We start from the raw sequence: 18,717 nt of genomic DNA on the forward strand, positions 1-18,717 counted from the left end.
ATTTTTTTAGAAACACTAAATTAATTAAGTGAGATGGAGTCTTGCTCTGTTGCCCAGGCTGGAGTGCAGTGGTACGATATTGGCTCACTGCAGCCTCCATCTCCCGGGTTCAAGCGATTCTGCCTCAGCCTCTCAAGTAGCTGGGACTACACGCATGTGGCACCATGCCCAGCTAATTTTTGTATTTTTTGTAGAGACCGGGTTTCACCATGTTCGTCAGGCAGGTCTGGAACTCCTGACCTCAGGTGATCCGCCTGCCTCGACCTCCCCAAGTGCTGGGATTACAGGTGTGAGCCACCGCTCCTGGCCTAAAAACACTAAATTTAAGCAACTGGGGTGCAGTTTTGTCACTGACAGTTATGGTGCTGTAGAAAGAACCCATATCTGGAATCTGCCTTTAGCCTCAGCTCTGCCTCTTGTTTTTTTACCTTGGAAAAGTCACTTCACCTGTTTTCTCATCTATATAGGATGAAGATCATAATTTCTATTACACAGTGTTCTTAAGAGACTGAATGATGGAAATTAAAAGAAGTGTTCTACGAAGGCAAAGTTAGGTTTCTTACAGCAGGAAGGGAGATGCACAGAGAAGTGGGAATCTCAGGAGACGGATGTGGCCAGGGGCTTTTTATGGGGGTTGGGCTAAGCATTATTAGTCAAGAAGCTGAACTGCTATATATGGTAGATCTTGAATACAGTTTCTCCAAAATAACCTATTTCCTCCCCAAACCCAAACTTCCTCAACTGGGATCGAACTCAGTCCTGCAGCATGTTCTGAGATTCTGTACTCGCCTCACTTCCCCCAAGATTGTAAATTTTGGAGGGAGCCATTCCTTCATCATCCATGTTTGCATCCTCCACACCGTTCATAGTTAAGTGCTTAGTACGTTTGCTATTGGGCAAGGTCCTCAAATGCAAGGCGGACGTCAGAAGTCAGGTTAGCGACTGAGTAACTGCTCGTGGTGGATAATTTAAAGTCAATTTGAAAGTTCATCCTTTCCCCCAAAGGCAAAAACAGGCGTTCCTTTTCTTAAAAGAGAATTTTAAACAGAATTGGGTCTCTGGTGTCCAACCTAAAGCCCTCAAAGAAAGAGGGTCACGGTTGGGGGTGGGGGCGATGGGGGATACTGAACCCTCTTCTGGTTGCGCCTTGCCCTGAGCCCCCAGTTAGAACCCTGGCGCGCTCCCAACGCGAATCGGTGACTCCGCAGGCCGCGCAGTGCGGAGGTGCCCGTCCCACCCTCCCCCTTGGGGGGTGCGGGCTCCATCTCCCCGAGCCGCTGGGGTCGGCTTCTGGTCTTGAGATGCGGATGAAGTGGTGTGAAGGGTTGGGCTTTTTTTTTTGTTCCTAAAAATGCAACGAACAAAAAAAAAAGTACAACAATCCAAACCCAACCATCTTAATTGCACGGCAGCTTAACTGGGAGACTTTCTTCCCGGGCGGCCCCACCCAGGACGGCGCCGCTTCAGTCGAGCCCACCGTCTGGGCGAACAGCGTCCACTTCCCGGAGCCGCGGCCCAGCCCCTGCGGGAGGGTTTCGGGCGCGCGCAGGCCTCTGGAAGGTAGAAAAGCCCGCAGCCCGGCCCTCCCCGTCCCAGGCGGCCCGCGCGGGTGGCCGGCGGGAGCCGGCGGCGGTTGGAGACGCCGGAAGGAGCGCGGTCTCACCTCCCGGCTCCCTCCGCTGGGGCTAGGCGCGGCGGGGAAGGCGGGACGCAGCGAAGCGGGCCGGGGAGGCGGGGCCCGAGGTGCAGGCGGAGGCGGGCGACGGGGAAGGGGAAAGTGGCGGGGGAGGGCAGCGGAGCGGGGGGACGGCAGGGGGGGAGGCGGGCGACGGGGAAGGGGAGGAGAAGGGGGGAAGGGGAGGAGAAGAGGGGAAGGGGAGGAGAAGGGGGTAAGGAGAGGGGAGGGGAAAGGGGGAGGGGGGAGTGGAGGGGAGGGGGCGGGGCTCGCCGGAGCCGCGAGTCCATTTTGCGGCTGTGCCTGGCGCGTACCATACGGTCCCCACGGCTGGAGGACAGGCGGTCGCGCTGCCTCTCCCACTCGCCGGAGGTCGGAGATAAGTACCCGCCGCCCAGCTCCTCTCGGGAAAGCGGGGTGGTCCTCGAACCTGCAGCGAGGGTGGGGACTTGCCCAGGTCAGCAGGGAACTGCGTGGGGTGGGGCTGGCGAAGGCCGTCTGAGCTCCAGTCCCGGCAGCGCGGCACTGTCACGGGCATGGGGAGGAGCGGCTTGCGGTGGGCGCCGGAGCAGTGTGTCTGTGGCCCAGAAAACCTGCGCTGCCCGGAGCCTTTCCGGCCCCGCTACCAGCGTCTCCACATTCCCTAGAAAAGAAAAGATGGGTGTGGGCCGTAGGTTAGAGCGCGCCGCCAGCGTCTGGCGCTGACCTGGAGAGGTTGCATGGCGCCGGGGGAGGGCGCCCTAACCGAGAAGCTGCTTAATACAAAGAGCTCCAGGCTCCTGGCGTTTGACCAGGTCTAAACAGCCTGGCTTTATTTTTGGGGGCGATTGAAAAAATTGAGGGTCAAGATTGGGGTCCTGTGCAAATAAATGCGTTAATACTGTTCTTTTTCTTCTCTCTTTGCAGTAGCCTGTAGTTCGTTAGTCAAAACGTGAAAAAAAGACCTGCTTTGCCCTGGGAAATAGTAACCCTGCCAAATACATCAGCTTATAGGAGACAGAGGTAAAATACAACAATAATTTTCCTATGTTATCCTTTTTTTTTTAAACACCCAATTTCAATAGGCCCCAGAACCTTCCAAAATGGAACTGTGTGTAGAAAACGTATGTTCCCATCCACTTTTCATTGGTGGTCTTTGTTCTTTTCATATTTTGTTAAAACTTAGAAAAATAGAATCCACGTTTAGCATCTATTTATGTGGTATTTGTCTTAAATATATCCAAACATTTATATTGCAAAGGAAGAAAGGAGCTTCCACACTTTTTTCCTAGTTTTTTTCCCCTTCTCCTATGCTTAGGGAATTGTCAGGCTGCTAGGGCTTATAGAACAGGGCTTGAGTTTTCTAGAGACCTTTATATAATAGGCATTTTTAAAGCAGAATTTTATTTACATAGGCACTCCTTCTAGTAGAACTTGATGGAGCTGTTAACTGACTATACTTCCTTCTTACACAATGGGAGCTTCCCTGTCCTTCCCTAAAAATACATTTTTTTTTTCCTTTCTACCAGCTGGCTTACTAAACCTCCCTGGGAAGTCCTTGCCTAACACCGGGCTGTTCTGTTCATTCTATACATTTATGATAGGTTATCTGGCCTTAATTCTGCCACAGCTTTTGTTCAGATATGCTCATTTTCATGACACTGCTTTGTACCTGATACCCTATATGTATTTTGCTTTGCCTTGAAATCACAGTTCAAGTTTAGAATCTTTTCTTGCTTGATACACTGGTGCTCCACAATAACACCTTAAATGTGTAGAGTTTGCATATATGTAATTAAACCTTAAGTTTGTATAGTTTTGTAATTTATGGAATTCTCACACATTACTGTAATACAGGAGTTATTGAAAAATTATTTTTAGGCAGCTAGAAAGGGTAAAAGAGTTCTCGGTGGAATTTTCCTTTAATAAAAAGCAGCTCCCGGCCGGTGACTTTGGGAAGTTGAGGTCAGGAGTTCAAGACTAGCCTGGCAATATGGGGAAATCCCATCTCTACTAAAAATACAAAAATTAGCTGGGTGTGGGGGTGTGCACACCTGTAATCCCAGCTACTTGGGAGGCTGAGGCACAACCACCACTTGAACCCAGGAGGCAGAGGTTGCAGTGAGGCGAGATCGCGCCACTGCACTCTAGACTGGGCAACAGAGACTCTGGTTACCAAAAAAAAAAAAGCCCCCAAACCATTTATTTTCTAACAGAAAGCAGCCTGAAAAGTCAAGCTGCAAGCAGAAATATGCAGGCTAGAAGCTTTTGTATGTAAATGTCGCCAGCTATATCTGGAAGCCAGGTACATTCAGTATGGGGTTTCTTGCTTCCTTTTCCTTGTCACCTATGTGAGCGTCTTGGCGATCACTAGGTAAAACCACAGGTGCAGGTGTCATGGGGGGCCCCAGATAGAAGCCACATTTGCATAACAAAATTAGGACGGGAGGGTCAGTCTTTAGCTGGGCTATGTAAATGGTACACCTGGTCAAACCAATCCCCTGGGCTCTGTGTAAATCACCACCTCCTTGCTCTGTACAAAATCGATTGCTTTTCACCTCAAACCCAGAGACCCTCGCTTGGGTGACCTTTCTCAGCATGAGGAACCTTTCTCTGTTAAACTTTCCGCTCCTAAACCCACTCGTGTGTGTCCATGTCCTGAATTCTTTCTTGGCTCGAGACAACCACGGGTGTATCCTCCAGACAATGGAGCCATTTCATTATGAGGTAAATACTATAAAATTCGTTTTTTAATTTTTTTCCAAAAGATGGGATTCTCAACTGTGTCTTGAACTGGGCTTAAGTGATCCTCCCGCTTCAGCCTTCAGAGTAGCTGGGACTACAAGTGTATGGCACCATTCCCAGATATAAAAATCCTAATTCTGTGAAGGATAAAACTGGTTCTTGAACACAGGTACTCAAAAGCAGGTTTTGTGCTTTTCCCTTCACTGGAGAGCCTGTTAAACCTAGTTTGTAAAAATTGCAAAATTTTAGAAGGGATTTTAGAGAACTTATGATAAACCTCTTCATTTTATGAATAAGAATACTGAGTTCTTGAGTCACTTTCTAGATATAGTGCTAAGGTCTAAGAATTAGAAAACTCAGGCTCTATGATGCCTAGTTTGCTGTGTACAACTTATAAGTCTCCATTTTTTGAGTGCTGGGGGTGTCTTAGTTTTTTTGACTCCTAAAGTTAGGTGTTTTGATGATTTCTAAGATGCTTTTAAGCCCAGTATTTCTATTCCTACCCCATAAATTTTATTACCATTTATTGCCTATATATGTATGTATATATAGGTAAGACACAGATGCAGACTAATGTTAACTGCCTTAAACTTTTATATTTTAAACTCGAGTAGGTATGGTAACAGGTGTGTCTTATTCTTGGTTTTTTACTAAGTCCTATAAAAGTAAGGTTTTCTTGTAAGGTTAGGAACTGCATCGAGAGGTGGACCACTCTAATACATCATTGGTTAGAGTTCATAAAGTGATATAAACCCTTTCTAGAGAGAAACCTAGTCATCTTTTCAAGAGCCTTAAAAATGTCCTGGCCGGGCGCGGTGGCTCACGCCTGTAATCCCAGCACTTTGGGAGGCCGAGGCGGGCGGATCACAAGGTCAGGAGATCGAGACCACGGTGAAACCCCGTCTCTACTAAAAATACAAAAAAAATTAGCCGGGCGCGGTTGTGGGCGCCTGTAGTCCCAGCTACTCGGGAGGCTGAGGCAGGAGAATGGCGTGAACCCGGGAGGCGGAGCTTGCAGTGAGCCGAGATCGCGCCACTGCACTCCAGCCTGGGCGACAGAGCGAGACNAAAAAAAAAAAAAAAAAAAAAAAAAAAATGTCCTTACTGTGGCCGGGCGTGGTGGCTCACGCCTGTAATCCCAGCACTTTGGGAGGCCAAGGCGGGCAGATCATGAGGTCAGGAGATCGAGACCATCCTGGCTAACATGGTTAAACCTCATCTCTACTAAAAAATCAAAAAAAAAATTAGCCGGGTGTGGTGGCAGGCGCCTATAGTCCCAGCTACTTGGGAGGCTGAGGCAGGAGAATGGCGTGAACCTGGGAGGCACAGCTTGCAGTGAGCTGAGATCGCGCTACTGCACTCCAGTCTGGCGACAGAGCGAGACTCCATCTCCAAAAAAAAAAAAAGCCTTACTGTTTGACCTAAAAGTACATTTAAAGGAATTGTCTTAGGAAATAATCAGAGCTGTGGAGCAAGGCTTTTCTCTATAAGGTGTTTATCTAAATGTTACAATACCCAAAAAATAAATTAAAAAGAAAACTCACAAACAAAACAACACAAGAAGAAGAACAAACCCATAAATAAGCAATAAGAAAGCATATCCACAACATGGACTGTCATGTTTTTCTAGAATATATAATGATAGGGGAAAGGCATGTAATAAAATAAGGGGACAAGATACGAAATTGTATTCTACCAGTTTTGTTAAAATGTGTGCACATGCACAGACACATGGGATTGGAATAAAGACACCAAAATAATAGTAGTGGTGATTTCTTGCTGATGTGATTATGGGTGGCTTTTTCTCTGTATTTTCTGATTTTTCTATAATAAAAAGAAGTTGCTTTTATAATTTAAGAAGACACAAAAGCTAGTTGCATGGATAACTTCGATTTCAGTATGGTGTCAATATTTTATGGTTTTAATTGCGGTAAGAACATTTAACATGAGACCTATCCTCTGCACAAATTTCTAAGTGTACAGTACAGTAGTGTTAACTGTAGACATGAGCAGATCTCTGAAACTTATTTTTATGTGACTTTTGTAAAGTATTTATCATACCTTCTAGAATAACAGCACCTGGCCAGGTGCAGTGACTCAGGCCTGTAATCGCAGCACTGTGGGAGGCTGAGGCAGGCGGATCACCTGAGGTCAGGAGCTTGAGACCACCCTGGCCAAAATGGTAAAACTCCTGTCTCTACTAAAAATACAAAGAATTAGCTGGGCATAGTGGCAAGTGCCTGTAATCCCTGCTAATTGGGAGGTTGAGGCAGGAGAATCACTTGAACCCAGGAGGCAGAGGTTGCAGTGAGCCAAGATCACACCATTGCATTCCAACTTGGGCGACAAGAGCAAAACTCTGTCTCAAAAAAAAAAGCAAGCAGGAAAGAGTCAAGGCTAAACTGTGGTACAGAGAAGAGAATGAAGGAAAAGGAAAAAGTTTTTCTTAGTGCTCTGAACTAGCGAGGTAATGAATGGCCTGGTTTATATTTTGAGAATTTCATCTTAGTCTGACAACCGTTTGTGAACTTTCTGAGTAGGTGAACTTTCCAAGCCTAGTGAACCTTCTGTACTAGCTCTGTTTTGCCTTGTCAGGGTCCCTGCTAGAAATATCTTGGAAATTTTAACTACTGTTCATTCTAGGATAATGCCAGAAAAGGTTGGTTACTTCCTGTCTTATATGGACACATAGGTAACTTTTATATTGTTTGCAAAAGCCACATAATTATTTTAGATACTATGTGTAATATATTAATTTTCATATTTAGAGGTATCTGAAACCTGATGTTTCTTACTTTGTCCTGTGTTGATCATATACATCACAGAGGTGCTATATGTAATATATTAATTTTCATTTTTAGAGATTATATCTGAAACCTGATCTCTGTATCTTACTTTGTCCTGTTTTGATCATATAAGTCACCAGGACAGTCTCTAAAAGAATGAAGAGTAATGACACATTGATAGAGAGTATTTAAAATAAAAACTTTATAAATAATTTTCATATACCTTTTAAAATAGCTGTACAAATGAGAGAAACTAGTATGTATAAGTCGTTTGTCAGAGGTTACAGACTGAGAGCCAGAGAAGTATGTCAGTCTCCTCACAGGTCTGGATTCAGAGACTTCCAGTAATACATTTAAAAAAAAATTTTATGAAAGATGAAACCATAGGCTGGTCATGATGACTCATGCCTGTAATCCCAGCACTTTTGGGAGGCCAAGGCAGGAAGATACTTGAGGCCAGGAGTTTGAGGCCAGCCTGGCCAACATGGTGAAACCCCGTCTCTACTAAAAACATAAAAATGAGCCTGACGTGGTGGCAGGCACCTGTAATCTCAGCTACTGCTCGGGAGGATGAGGCAGGAGAATCGCTTGAACGCAGGAAGTGGAGGCTGCAGTGAGATGAGATCGCACCACTGCACTCCAGCCTGGGCGACAGAGCAAGACTCTGTCTAAAAACAAAAACAAAAACCATAACTACAGCAGATTAAACTTCTTATGAGGCTTATATTTAGCTCTTTTCAAAGTTTTACTTTTTAAACTCAATATGGTTTTCTTATAATTGGCTGTTTAGTTTTTCCATCCATTTTATTGTGAAAATGTTCAAACAGAGAAGACTCAGGAGAATATTACAGTAAGTATTCTTACATCCTCTACCTAGATTTTAATAGTTGTTAATAAGACCCTTACTTAGTTTCAAGAAAACATTTATTAATGGATCTCTCTCTCTCCTTTTTTTGTTTTTTTTTTGAGATGGAGTCTCACTCTGTCGTCCAGGCTGGAATATAGTGGTGCGATCTTTGCTCACTGCAACCTCTGCCACCTGGGTTCAAGTGGTTCTCCTGCCTCAGCCTCCCGAGTAGCTGGGATTACAGGCGCCTGCCACCGTGCCCGGCTAATTTTTGTATTTTTAAGAGAGACAGGGTTTCACCATCTTGGCCAGGCTGGTCTTGAACTCCTGACCTCATGATCCACCGGCTCAGCCTTCCAAAGTGCTGGGATTACATGCATGAGCCAATGCACCTGGCCTAATGGATCTCATACTGAAATAGAGTTAGGTACAGTGGCTCATGACTGTAGTCCCAGCTACTCTGGAGGCTGAGATGGGAGAATATAGTACACTATTTGAAAATAAGATTAGTGTGCTCAGAGGAAATGATTTTTTTTTAATGAGCCATTTTATTATAGGAATTATTTCGAAGTAACATTTGTGACTCTCAGTTCAGTAAAGCTTAGCATAATTTAATGTCTATGAAGTGAGTTTCAATGTTTGCTGTCTAGCCACCTGATAGATACTTAGGTACTTTTTGAAATTCTTGCATTCAAAGATGCCTCAAAGCAGGATGGAAATTTGGGTTAAATCCTTAAGATAAAAGCATGATATATTTATTGGCTTTTCTTTTTGTTCCCTAATGGGATATGAAAAAAAAAAGGGTAATATTTTGAACAACTTTATTATATTGCTAACAGCCAATGGAATTTAAAGACCTCAATAGGAAAGTTTCTTTTACTAATAGATTTTATAAGGAGAAAATTAACTTTTGTTTCAGAGTGAATGAATGAGTACCTTTTGCAGTATAATCATTTTAGGTTGATCTCTTGGAAGAATTTCTAGAAGGAAGAAGTCCAATACGTATATATTAACTCTGCTGTATTATGACACCTTAACTTTGTAAGTATTGGCTTTTCCATTTTTATTATTTTAGTGATTCTGTTATGGTTTTCATTTATAGAAGCTGTTGTTGCCAAATACTAATTGAGGTAGGATTGATAAAGCGCTTTTTGTAATCCTTGTTTGTGGATAGCTTGACAATTTGTTCAAAAAAAATAAATCTGTAGTGGTGGTATGCAACTATGTTAAAAATAAAACTGTAAATCAAAAAGTGAATTTCATTGTATGTAAATTTAAAAGTATATTAGAAAATATCAATATGGCAGGAGAACAAGGTTTTTTTCCCGCAACTAGTGTCTACTACCACCTCTCTGGAAACTTTAAAAAGTGAAACTTTAAAAAGTTGTCAGCTTTTAAAACTGTTGGTGTAAAACATTTGGGAAGTTTTTAATTAGTGGGAAAAAGGTATTTGTACTTCAAAATTTGAGAATTTTCTAAGTATTCAGAAACATTCAAAGGAAGAAATGAATTTTGGAAAACTTGTTTGCCTTTATGTGCTTAATCTGACTTAAAGTTGAAATTTGAACAGTGAATATTAATTTTGTTTACATAAAGTTTTTTGACTTCTATATTGGGGAAAAAACTAGCTTGAGGCCAGGTGCAGTGGCTTATGCCTGTATAATTAGCACTTTGGGAGGCTGAGTCCAGATCGCTTGAGCTCAGGAGTGGGCAACATGCCAAAACATCATCTATACAAAAAAAAAAAAAAAGTACAAAAATTAACTGGGAATGGTAGCATGTGCCTGTAGTACCAGCTACTCATGATTCTGAGGTGGGAGGCTCACCTGAGCCTGGGGAGGTCAAAGCTACAGTGAGCTGTGTTAGGGCCACTGCATTCCAGCCTGGGCAACAGAGTGATACTCTCTCAAAACAACAAAACAGACAGGGCGCGTTGGCTCATGCCTATAATAACAGCACTTTAGGAAGCTGAGGTGGGAGGATCATTTGAGGTCAGGAGTTCAAGACCGGCCTGGCCAACATAACGAAACCCCGTCTCTACTAAAAACACAAAAATTAGCCAGGTGGTAGTGGCACATGCCTGTAATCTGAGCTACACGGGAGGCTGAGGCAAGAGAATTCCTTGAGCCTAGGAGGCGGAGGTTGCTGGTGGGGAGGTTGCCAGTGAGCCAAGATGGCGCCACTGCACTCCAGTCTGGGCGACAGAGACCCTGTCTTGAAAAAAAAAAGGCCAGGTGCGGTGGCTTATGCATGTAATCCCAGCACTTTGGGAGGCCTAGGAGGGCGGATCACCTGAGGTCAGGAGTTCGAGACCAGGCTGACCAACGTGGTGAAACCCTGTCTCTACTAAAAATACAAAAATTAGCCAGGTGTGGTAGCAGGCACCTGTAATCCCAGCTACTCAGGAGGCTGAGGCAGGAGAATCGCTTGAACCCAGGAGGCAGACGTTGCAGTGAGCCGAGATGGCGCTATTGCACTCCAGCCTGGTCGACGAGTGAGACTCCCTCTCAAAAGAAAAGAAAAAAAAAGAAACCCCGAAAAAGAGGTGGAGGGGATGTATGCTTTTTAAGTTCATGTCAAAGGAGTAAGCTGGGTGGATTATTTCAGATTTTGTGTTAGCCATACTTTAAGATTCTGTAAGTTAATTTGCTGTGAAGAGTACCTTTTATTTATGAGATTAAAAGCTTTAACCTATATTATCCTTTAAAACTTTGAAGGCAACAAAGATGTCTACCAAGGTTTCTTGGATCAGGTATTCGTCACTTGTGGAAGTGGTCACATAGTTTTGTCTTAGAGAAAGTTTTGAGTATAAAGAGAAGGCATAGGCAGGGCGTGTTGGCTCACACCTGAAATCCCAGCACTTTGGGAGGCCGAGGCGGGTGGATCACCTGAGATCAGGTGTTTGAGACCAGCCTGGCCAACATGGCGAAACCCCGTCTCTACTAAAAATACAACAATTAGCTTGGCATGGTTGTAGGTGCCTGTAATCCTAGCTACTCGGGGAGTCTAAGGCCGGAGAATCACTTGAACTTGGGAGGCAGAGGTTGCAGTGAGTTGTGATCATGCCACTGCACTCCAGCATGGGCAACAGTGCAAGACTCCATCTCCAAAAAAAAAAAAAAAAAAAAAGAGAAGGCATAAAACTAAAGGAAGAAGAGAAAAGGAAATATTTAGATTTTTAATTTTAATTTTATTTTTTTTGTGACAGTGTTTCGCTGTTGTGCGATTGCGGCTCACGGCAACCTCCACCTCACGGGTTCAAGCGATTCTCCTGCCTCTGCCTCCTGAGTAGCTGGGATTGCAGGCATGCGCCACCACGCCTGTAATTTTGTATTTTTAGTAGAGACGGGGTTTCTCCATGTGGGCCAGGCTGATTTCGAACTCCCGACCTCAGGTGATCTGCCCACCTTGGCCTCCCAAAGTGCTGGGATTACAGGTGTAAGCCACAGCGCCCGGCCAGAAATATTTAGATTTTAAAGTGAATGAAAATAAGAATCTTTAAATTATAAACCAAAATTTGTAAGTTAAATCACTAAAAAGGAAACAAGAGGATCTATTGTAATTTTGATGCAATTTTTTTAAAACAGAGACTTTCCAAATAGGTATTTTTTTTTCCCTCTGGTTCATTTTAAGAGCTGTAAGTTGATCATGACCTTGGGATGACTGTTTATTATTTTAAGTTTTCCTGTGTGTGACATTTTCCTTTTCACTTTTGGTCACATTTGTTTGCCTGAAAATTCTTCTTGGACCCTGTTTTGTATCCTCAATTTTCTTCATAGTTTCTCTTTGCCTTCAGTGTCCTTTTTCTCCTCCTCATCCCACCCAATCACTTGGTATATTCTTTGTTTTCTTCTTATTTAATATGCTTGGATAGGATTCTCTGGTATTAACATTGCAGGTATTAACATTGCAAAGATGAGTAAATTAGGTTTATTTTATTGAGTGTTGCCCTTACCACTTTCCTGTTTCTATTGCCTTCTCAAAAATCTGGCCTTTGTGTAGAATTCTTAGGCAAAAGATGACAGTAATGGAAGTGAAAAGTGTGCAGCAGGACTGGGGTTGGCAGATCATCAAAAGTTTGACTTCACTGTTCTGAAAGTTCGTGTGTCTTACAACCGCGTGGTAACCTCTTTCAGAAGACAAAGTTTAGTCTCTATAGCCATTCTCTTCCCAATGCTTTTCAAAGGTTATATGATTTGTCATATCAGCTTACACTTTTTTTTGCAATATGACACTAAATTTGAGACAATAATCTTTGCTTTAGTTCTCCCTATGTTATATATTATAAATACATGTATCTTACAATCTAATATAAAGCCATAAACTGGCTGGGCGTGGTGGTTCACACCTGTAATCCCAGCACTGTGGGAGGCTGAGGTGGGCGGATCACTGGAGGTCAGGAGTTTGAGACCAGTCTGGGCAACATGGTGAAACCCTGTCTCCAGTAAAAAAATAAAAATTAGCCAGGTGTGGTGGTGGGCGCCTGTAATTCCCAGCTACACAGGAGGTTGAGGCAGGGGAATTGCTTGAACCCAGGAGGCAAGAGGTTGCAGTGAGCCGAGATTGTGCCACTGCACTCCAGTCTAGGTGACAGGGAGACTGTCTCAAAATAAATAAATAAAAACTTAGGGCCCAGCGCGGTGGCTCATGCCTGTAATCCCAGCACTTCGGGAGGCTGAGGCAGGTGGATCATGAGGTCAGGAGTTGAAGACCAGCCTGTCCAAGATGGTGAAACCCCGTGTCTACTAAAAATACTACAAAATTAGCGAGGTGCGGTGGCAGGTGCCTATAATCCCAGCTACTCGGGAGGCTGAGGCGGGAGAATTGCTTGAACCTGGGTGGCAGATGTTGCGGTGAGCCGAGATTGCGCCATCGCACCCTAGCCTGGGAGACAGAGTAAGATTCTGTCTCAAAAAAAAAAAAAAAAAAAAAAAAAAAGGCCAGGCGCAGTGGCTCACCCCTGTAATCCCAGCACTTTGGGAGGCAGGTGGATCACCTGAGGTCAGGAGTTTGAGACCAGCCTGGCCAACGTGGTGGAACCCCGTCCCTACTAAAAATACAAAAATTAGCTGGGCGTGGTGGCAGGTGCTTGTAATCCCAGCTACTCTGGAGGCTGAGGCAGAAGAATTGCTTGAACCCAGGAGGTGGAGGTTGCAGTGAGCAGAGATCACACCATTGCACTCCAGCCTGGGTTACGAGAGCGAGACTTAGTCTCAAAAAAAAAAGCAATAAATATTAACCCTGCAAGCTCAGCTTGTCTTTTAAATACTGTTTACCTTCTAGATATAGTCCAGTCATGTATTGCTGTTGAAGTTACTGTTAAAAAATTTCACTTTTTATTACAGATGGCCTACTAAGTCCTATTATTTTGGTGATAATGTGATATGTGTATATATCCCTGAGTAAACAATGTAGAAATATATAGTACTCTTGGTGTTTTAACTATAGAGATAAATGTATGTTTAAAATAAATTTGTGGCCTAGTGCAGTGACTCACACCTGTGATCTCAGTGGTTTGCGAGGCCGAGGCAGGAGGATTGCTTGAGGCCAGCTAGTGAGACCTGGTCTCTACAAAAAAAAGTAGCGAGGTGTGGTGGTGCATGCCTGTAGTCTTAGCTACTTAGGAAGCTGAAGCAGGAGGACTGCTTGAACCCAGAAGTTTGAGGCTGTAGTAAGCTATAATTAGGCCACTGTACTCCAGCCTGGACAACAGAGCAAGACCCTGTCTCTCAAAATAAAAATGAAAAATAATAAACCTGCATTGAGAAATGGCATTGCCTACATCAGGGATCTCAAATATTTTGGTCATAGGACACTTTTACACTCTTAAAAATTGAGAATCTTGGCCTGTAATTTCAGTGTTTTGGCAGGCTGAGGAGGGAGGATCACTTGAGCCCAGCAATTTGAGACTAGCCTAGGCAATATGGTGAGACCTCGTGTCTACAAAAAAAACTACAAAGAAAAAAAATTAGCTGGGTGTGATGGTGCATGCCTGTAGTCCCAGCTACTCGGAGGTTGAGGCAGGAGGATGGCTTGAGTCCAAGAGGCAGAAGTTGCAGGGGACTGAGATTGCACCACTGCACTCCAGCCTGGGTAAAAGAGCTGTCTCAAAAAAAAAAAAAAAAAATTGAGAATGCCAAGAAATTTTTTATGTTTTATACTGTCGATATTTACTCTATTATAAATTAAAACTATTTTTAAAAAATACTTATTTAAAATAACAATGATAAACCCATTACAAGTTAACAGATAATTTAGGAAAATAACAATTTTCCAAAACAAAATACAGAGTAGCATGGCATTGCAATATAGGCCTGTAATGAATGGCTATTTAATAGAAGACAGCTGGAGTCTTTTGTTTGCTTCTGTATTTAACCTGTTGCAATAAATTATTTTGGTTGAAATATACAAAGAAGGCTGGGTGTGGTGGCACATGCTTGTAATCCCAGCACTTCGGGAGGTGGAGGTGGGAGGATTGCCTGAGGGCTGGATTTCTAGACCTGCCTGGGCAACATAGTTTATAAAAAAAATCTATGGCTGGGCATGGTAGCTTTCACCTGTAATCCCAGCACTTTGGGAGGCCGAGGCGGATGGATCACCTGAGGTTAGGAGTTCAAGACCAGCCTGGCCAACATGGTGAAACCCCGTCTCTACTAAAAATACAAAAATTAGCCGGGCGTGGTGGTATGCGCCTATAGGCCCAGCTAATTGCGAGGCTGAGGCAGGAGAATCGCTTGAATCCGGGAGTCAGAGGTTGCAGTGAGCCGAGATAGCGCCACTGCACTCCAGTCTGGGTGATAGACTCCATCTCAAAACAAAAAACAAAACACAAAAAAACCCACTGAAACTAAAAATTAGCTAGACATGGTAGTGCACACCTGAAGTCTGAGTTACTTGGGCGGATCCCACTTGAGCCCAGTAATCCAAGGCTGCAATGAGCTATGATCGTGCCAGTGCACTCCAGCTTGAGTGACAGAGCGAGACACCCCATCTCAAAAAAGGAAGTACACAAAAATCTAGGCTTACACAGATACATAGTTGGTAAAGGAAGGAATACTGTTTAGCCTTTTCAGGTAAGTTAATCTTTTTTTTTCTTTTTTTTTTGAGGCAAGGTCTCACTCTGTTGCCCAGGCTGGAATGCAGTGGTGCCATCTCGGCTCACTGCAGCTTCTGCCTCCTGGGCTCAAGGGATTCTCGTACCTCAGCCTCCTGAATAGCTGGGACTACAGGCACATGCCACCACAGCTGGCTAATTTTCTTTGTTTTTTTTTTTTAGAGGTGGGGTTTTGCCATGTTTCCCAGACTGGTCGTGAACTCCTGAGGTCAAGCGATCCACTCTCTACAGCCTCCCAAAGTGTTAGATTACAGGCGTGAGCCACTGCTCCCAGCCTGAATTTTCTTTGATACTATACAAAAACTCAGCAAGTGCTAGTTTCTTTGTTGGAGTATGGAATCTGAAATTGTATTTATGAACCTGTTGGTCTTTTGTGAACCTCAAATGGATCTTTTACCCATGCCTGATTTATAACATGCATTAGTGACTTGAAATAATATTCACTGTGTTTTGCAGATCTCCAAATATTGACAGATTTCATTATACAGTACTCCTTTCCCCTCAGAAAATCCTCACATTCATTAATATCACTACCCATCTCATCATAAAAGTCTTTAATTAATGGAAAGCTGTCAGGCTCATAAATATAAAATGTTTTCTAGAATTCCAGTTTTTACATAAAACCCAGCCTTTTCGTTAGCAAGAGATACTGTCAATTGTTTTCTTTGAAGTAACAAGCTCATTTTTTTTTTCCAAGAAGATGTCAGGTAGTTAAGTCTGAATAGCCATAGTTTATCATTTGTTCTTTCAGAAAGTAAAAATGGTGTTCCATGAAAAAAAGCAGCTGGTTTAGCTTGCAGCTCATCACTTAAGTGCTTTTTCTCCAGACAACATCTGCTGGTATGCAGAAGTGCTTTATGTGTACTGCCTATTTTGTCACGCAATATATTAAAAAACTGTACACAGGCTCAAGACTTAGTAAAATGAATAATTTTTACTGCTGCATCAAGAACATTCTTAAATGAAACCGGTACTCCAACCCTAATTTGGGTGGTGATGATGAATACAATTCAGTGCTTCTTACAGCTTTGCTCGATCCCTAAGGCTTCAGCAGTGTCTACACACCATTGCTTTTACACCATTGGTACAAATGTTGACAGTGCAAAAAGCAAGTAACATCTTAATGTTATTACGAAAACAGTTTTGATCTCACAGATGCCCCGAAAGAGGGACATCCAGGTTTTTGCCCACCACATTGTGAAAATTGATGATTCTAGATAATACAAAATGGCTTCGATTACTGTTCTGGTGGTTTAAAAACAACAAAAAACCTCATTTAGTTCTCCTACCTAGAAGAGTGAATTGCAACTCTTATCTTGTGCTTTTAAAAATTGTAATCTTGCCTTTGAAATAGAAAAATATGCCAATTCATAATAAAGTCTGCATGAGAGTCCATGTTTGGATTTATATTTCTGTGCTGCTTTCTTTTATATAACATACCATTTTATATTTGTGGGCCCAGAGTAAAGAGCTCATTCTGTTAGACACTGAATAGCCTTGTTTTTGTCAGTAGTCAGCTCTGTTTTAAAACAATTGTTTGGGTCCTGCTGGCTCAACTTGCAGTTGTCCTAGTCCTGAGTCTGTCTTATCCAAAGACTGTTGTTGGAAAGCCCACACAAAGGCCTGTGTATAGGATGCCTTACTATTAAAGGAGCATGTTCTAGTGTCAGCGGATTAAATTTGCTTTGGTGTGCATTCCCTTACTAATTCTCACTTCCTTTGTTTGGCTGGTTATTTCAGTGAATGATCATTTTAATGTGAAGACAGTTTCCTCTAATTATTACATAGTCCTAGTGGTGAGATTATTGGAGTAAAATAAATTTTTTTTTTTTCTGGTAGGATGTGATGGAGCTGCTTGAAGAAGATCTCACGTGCCCTATTTGTTGTAGTCTGTTTGATGATCCACGGGTTTTGCCTTGCTCCCACAACTTCTGCAAAAAATGCTTAGAAGGGATCTTAGAGGGGAGTGTGCGGAATTCCTTGTGGAGACCAGCTCCTTTCAAGTGTCCTACGTGCCGTAAGGAAACTTCAGCTACTGGAATTAATAGCCTGCAGGTTAATTACTCCCTGAAGGGTATTGTGGAAAAGTATAACAAGATCAAGATCTCTCCCAAAATGCCAGTATGCAAAGGACACTTGGGGCAGCCTCTCAACATTTTCTGCCTGACTGATATGCAGTTGATTTGTGGGATCTGTGCTACTCGTGGGGACCACACCAAGCATGTCTTCTGTTCTATTGAAGATGCCTATGCTCAGGAAAGGGATGCCTTTGAGTCCCTCTTCCAGAGCTTTGAGACCTGGCGTCGGGGAGATGCTCTTTCTCGCTTGGATACCTTGGAAACTAGTAAGAGGAAATCCCTACAGTTACTGACTAAAGATTCAGATAAAGTGAAGGAATTTTTTGAGAAGTTACAACACACATTGGATCAAAAGAAGAATGAAATTCTGTCTGACTTTGAGACCATGAAACTTGCTGTTATGCAAGCATATGACCCAGAGATCAACAAACTCAACACCATCTTGCAGGAGCAAAGGATGGCCTTTAACATTGCTGAGGCTTTCAAAGATGTGTCAGAACCCATTGTATTTCTGCAACAGATGCAGGAGTTCAGGGAGAAAATTAAAGTAATCAAGGAAACTCCTTTACCTCCCTCTAATTTGCCTGCAAGCCCCTTAATGAAGAACTTTGATACCAGTCAATGGGAAGACATAAAACTAGTTGATGTGGATAAACTTTCTTTGCCTCAAGACACTGGCACATTCATTAACAAGATTCCCTGGAGCTTTTATAAGTTATTTTTGCTAGTCCTGCTTGGCCTTGTCGTTCTCTTTGGTCCTACCATGTTCCTAGAATGGTCGTTATTTGATGACCTGGCAACTTGGAAAGACTGTCTTTCAAACTTTAGTTCTTATCTGACTAAATCAGTCGATTTTATAGAACAATCAGTTTTTTACTGGGAACAGGTGACAGATGGGTTTTTCATTTTCAATGAAAGATTCAAGAATTTTACGTTGGTGGTACTGAACAATGCGGCAGAATTTGTGTGCAAATATAAACTATTATAAAATCTGTTTCAATTATGCAGTTCTCTTTTGTTAGAAATTGTTAGAGAATAGAGAGTGGTCATTCAGATTTGGTCAACGATTCTAGTCACATATTTTCCTCCAAAAGTATTCCTTCCAAAAATAATCTCCTATACATGTTAGGTAGCATAAAGATAAAAGTGAAATTTAGTATAGGCCTGAACCCTTTTTTGTTTAAAGAGTGCTTTCGAAATAAGCATCCACCCCAAATATTGGTTGTATTTATGCTGTGATAAAAATAGGTGAGAGATCATATGATCTAATATTGTATTAATGGAGGTATAGGTAGTATAATAGTGACTGTCATCAAGCATGCAGTGAAGACCACTTTTTTTTTTTGAGATGGAGTCTTGCTCTGTTGCCCAGGTTGGAGTGCAGTGGTGCGATCTCGGCTCATTGCAGCCTCAATCTCCCAGGTTCAAGCGTTTCTCCTGCCTTAGCCTCCTGAGTAGCTGGGACTACAGGCACGTGCCACCACGCCCAGCTA

At 43.0% G+C, this 18,717-nt stretch overlaps 2 protein-coding genes across 8 annotated transcripts; one reads left to right on the forward strand and one right to left on the reverse strand.

The window, feature by feature from the left end:
- Positions 1 to 861: 861 nt before the first annotated feature.
- On the reverse strand, positions 862 to 2,329 carry LOC112610655. The gene is made up of 2 exons (XM_025364053.1): positions 1,990 to 2,329; positions 862 to 1,345 (listed from the first exon to the last, which is right to left on the reverse strand). The coding sequence occupies exons 1-2, from the start codon at positions 2,211 to 2,213 to the stop codon at positions 1,165 to 1,167; spliced, it is 405 nt and encodes a 134-aa protein (XP_025219838.1). The 5' UTR covers positions 2,214 to 2,329; the 3' UTR covers positions 862 to 1,164.
- Positions 1,636 to 18,221, forward strand: TRIM13 (tripartite motif containing 13). 7 transcript variants are annotated; one of them, XM_025364045.1, is made up of 4 exons: positions 1,953 to 2,132; positions 2,582 to 2,677; positions 6,468 to 6,581; positions 16,986 to 18,221. In XM_025364045.1, exons 3-4 carry the CDS (start codon positions 6,579 to 6,581, stop codon positions 18,210 to 18,212), a joined length of 1,230 nt encoding a protein of 409 aa, XP_025219830.1. In that variant the 5' UTR covers positions 1,953 to 2,132; positions 2,582 to 2,677; positions 6,468 to 6,578; the 3' UTR covers positions 18,213 to 18,221. The 7 variants fall into 7 exon arrangements, with proteins under 7 accessions (XP_025219834.1, XP_025219831.1, XP_025219832.1 ...); XM_025364049.1 differs by lacking the exons at positions 1,953 to 2,132; positions 6,468 to 6,581 and adding an exon at positions 1,636 to 1,743; XM_025364046.1 differs by lacking the exon at positions 6,468 to 6,581 and having other exon boundaries at positions 1,933 to 2,132.
- Positions 18,222 to 18,717: the final 496 nt, after the last annotated feature.

The sequence above is a fragment of the Theropithecus gelada genome, chromosome 17 (assembly GCF_003255815.1).
Source record: "Theropithecus gelada isolate Dixy chromosome 17, Tgel_1.0, whole genome shotgun sequence".
NCBI lineage: Eukaryota > Metazoa > Chordata > Mammalia > Primates > Cercopithecidae > Theropithecus > Theropithecus gelada.

Excerpts from the sequence above, each read along its gene's own strand:
- LOC112610655 (XM_025364053.1), bottom strand. The coding sequence starts at position 2,213 with ATGCCCGTGACAGTGCCGCGCTGCCGGGACTGGAGCTCAGACGGCCTT. Across the intron at positions 1,346-1,989 it reads CCAGCCGTGGGGACCGTATG|GAACAAAAAAAAAAGCCCAA; the intron begins GTACGCGCCAGG and ends TTGCATTTTTAG.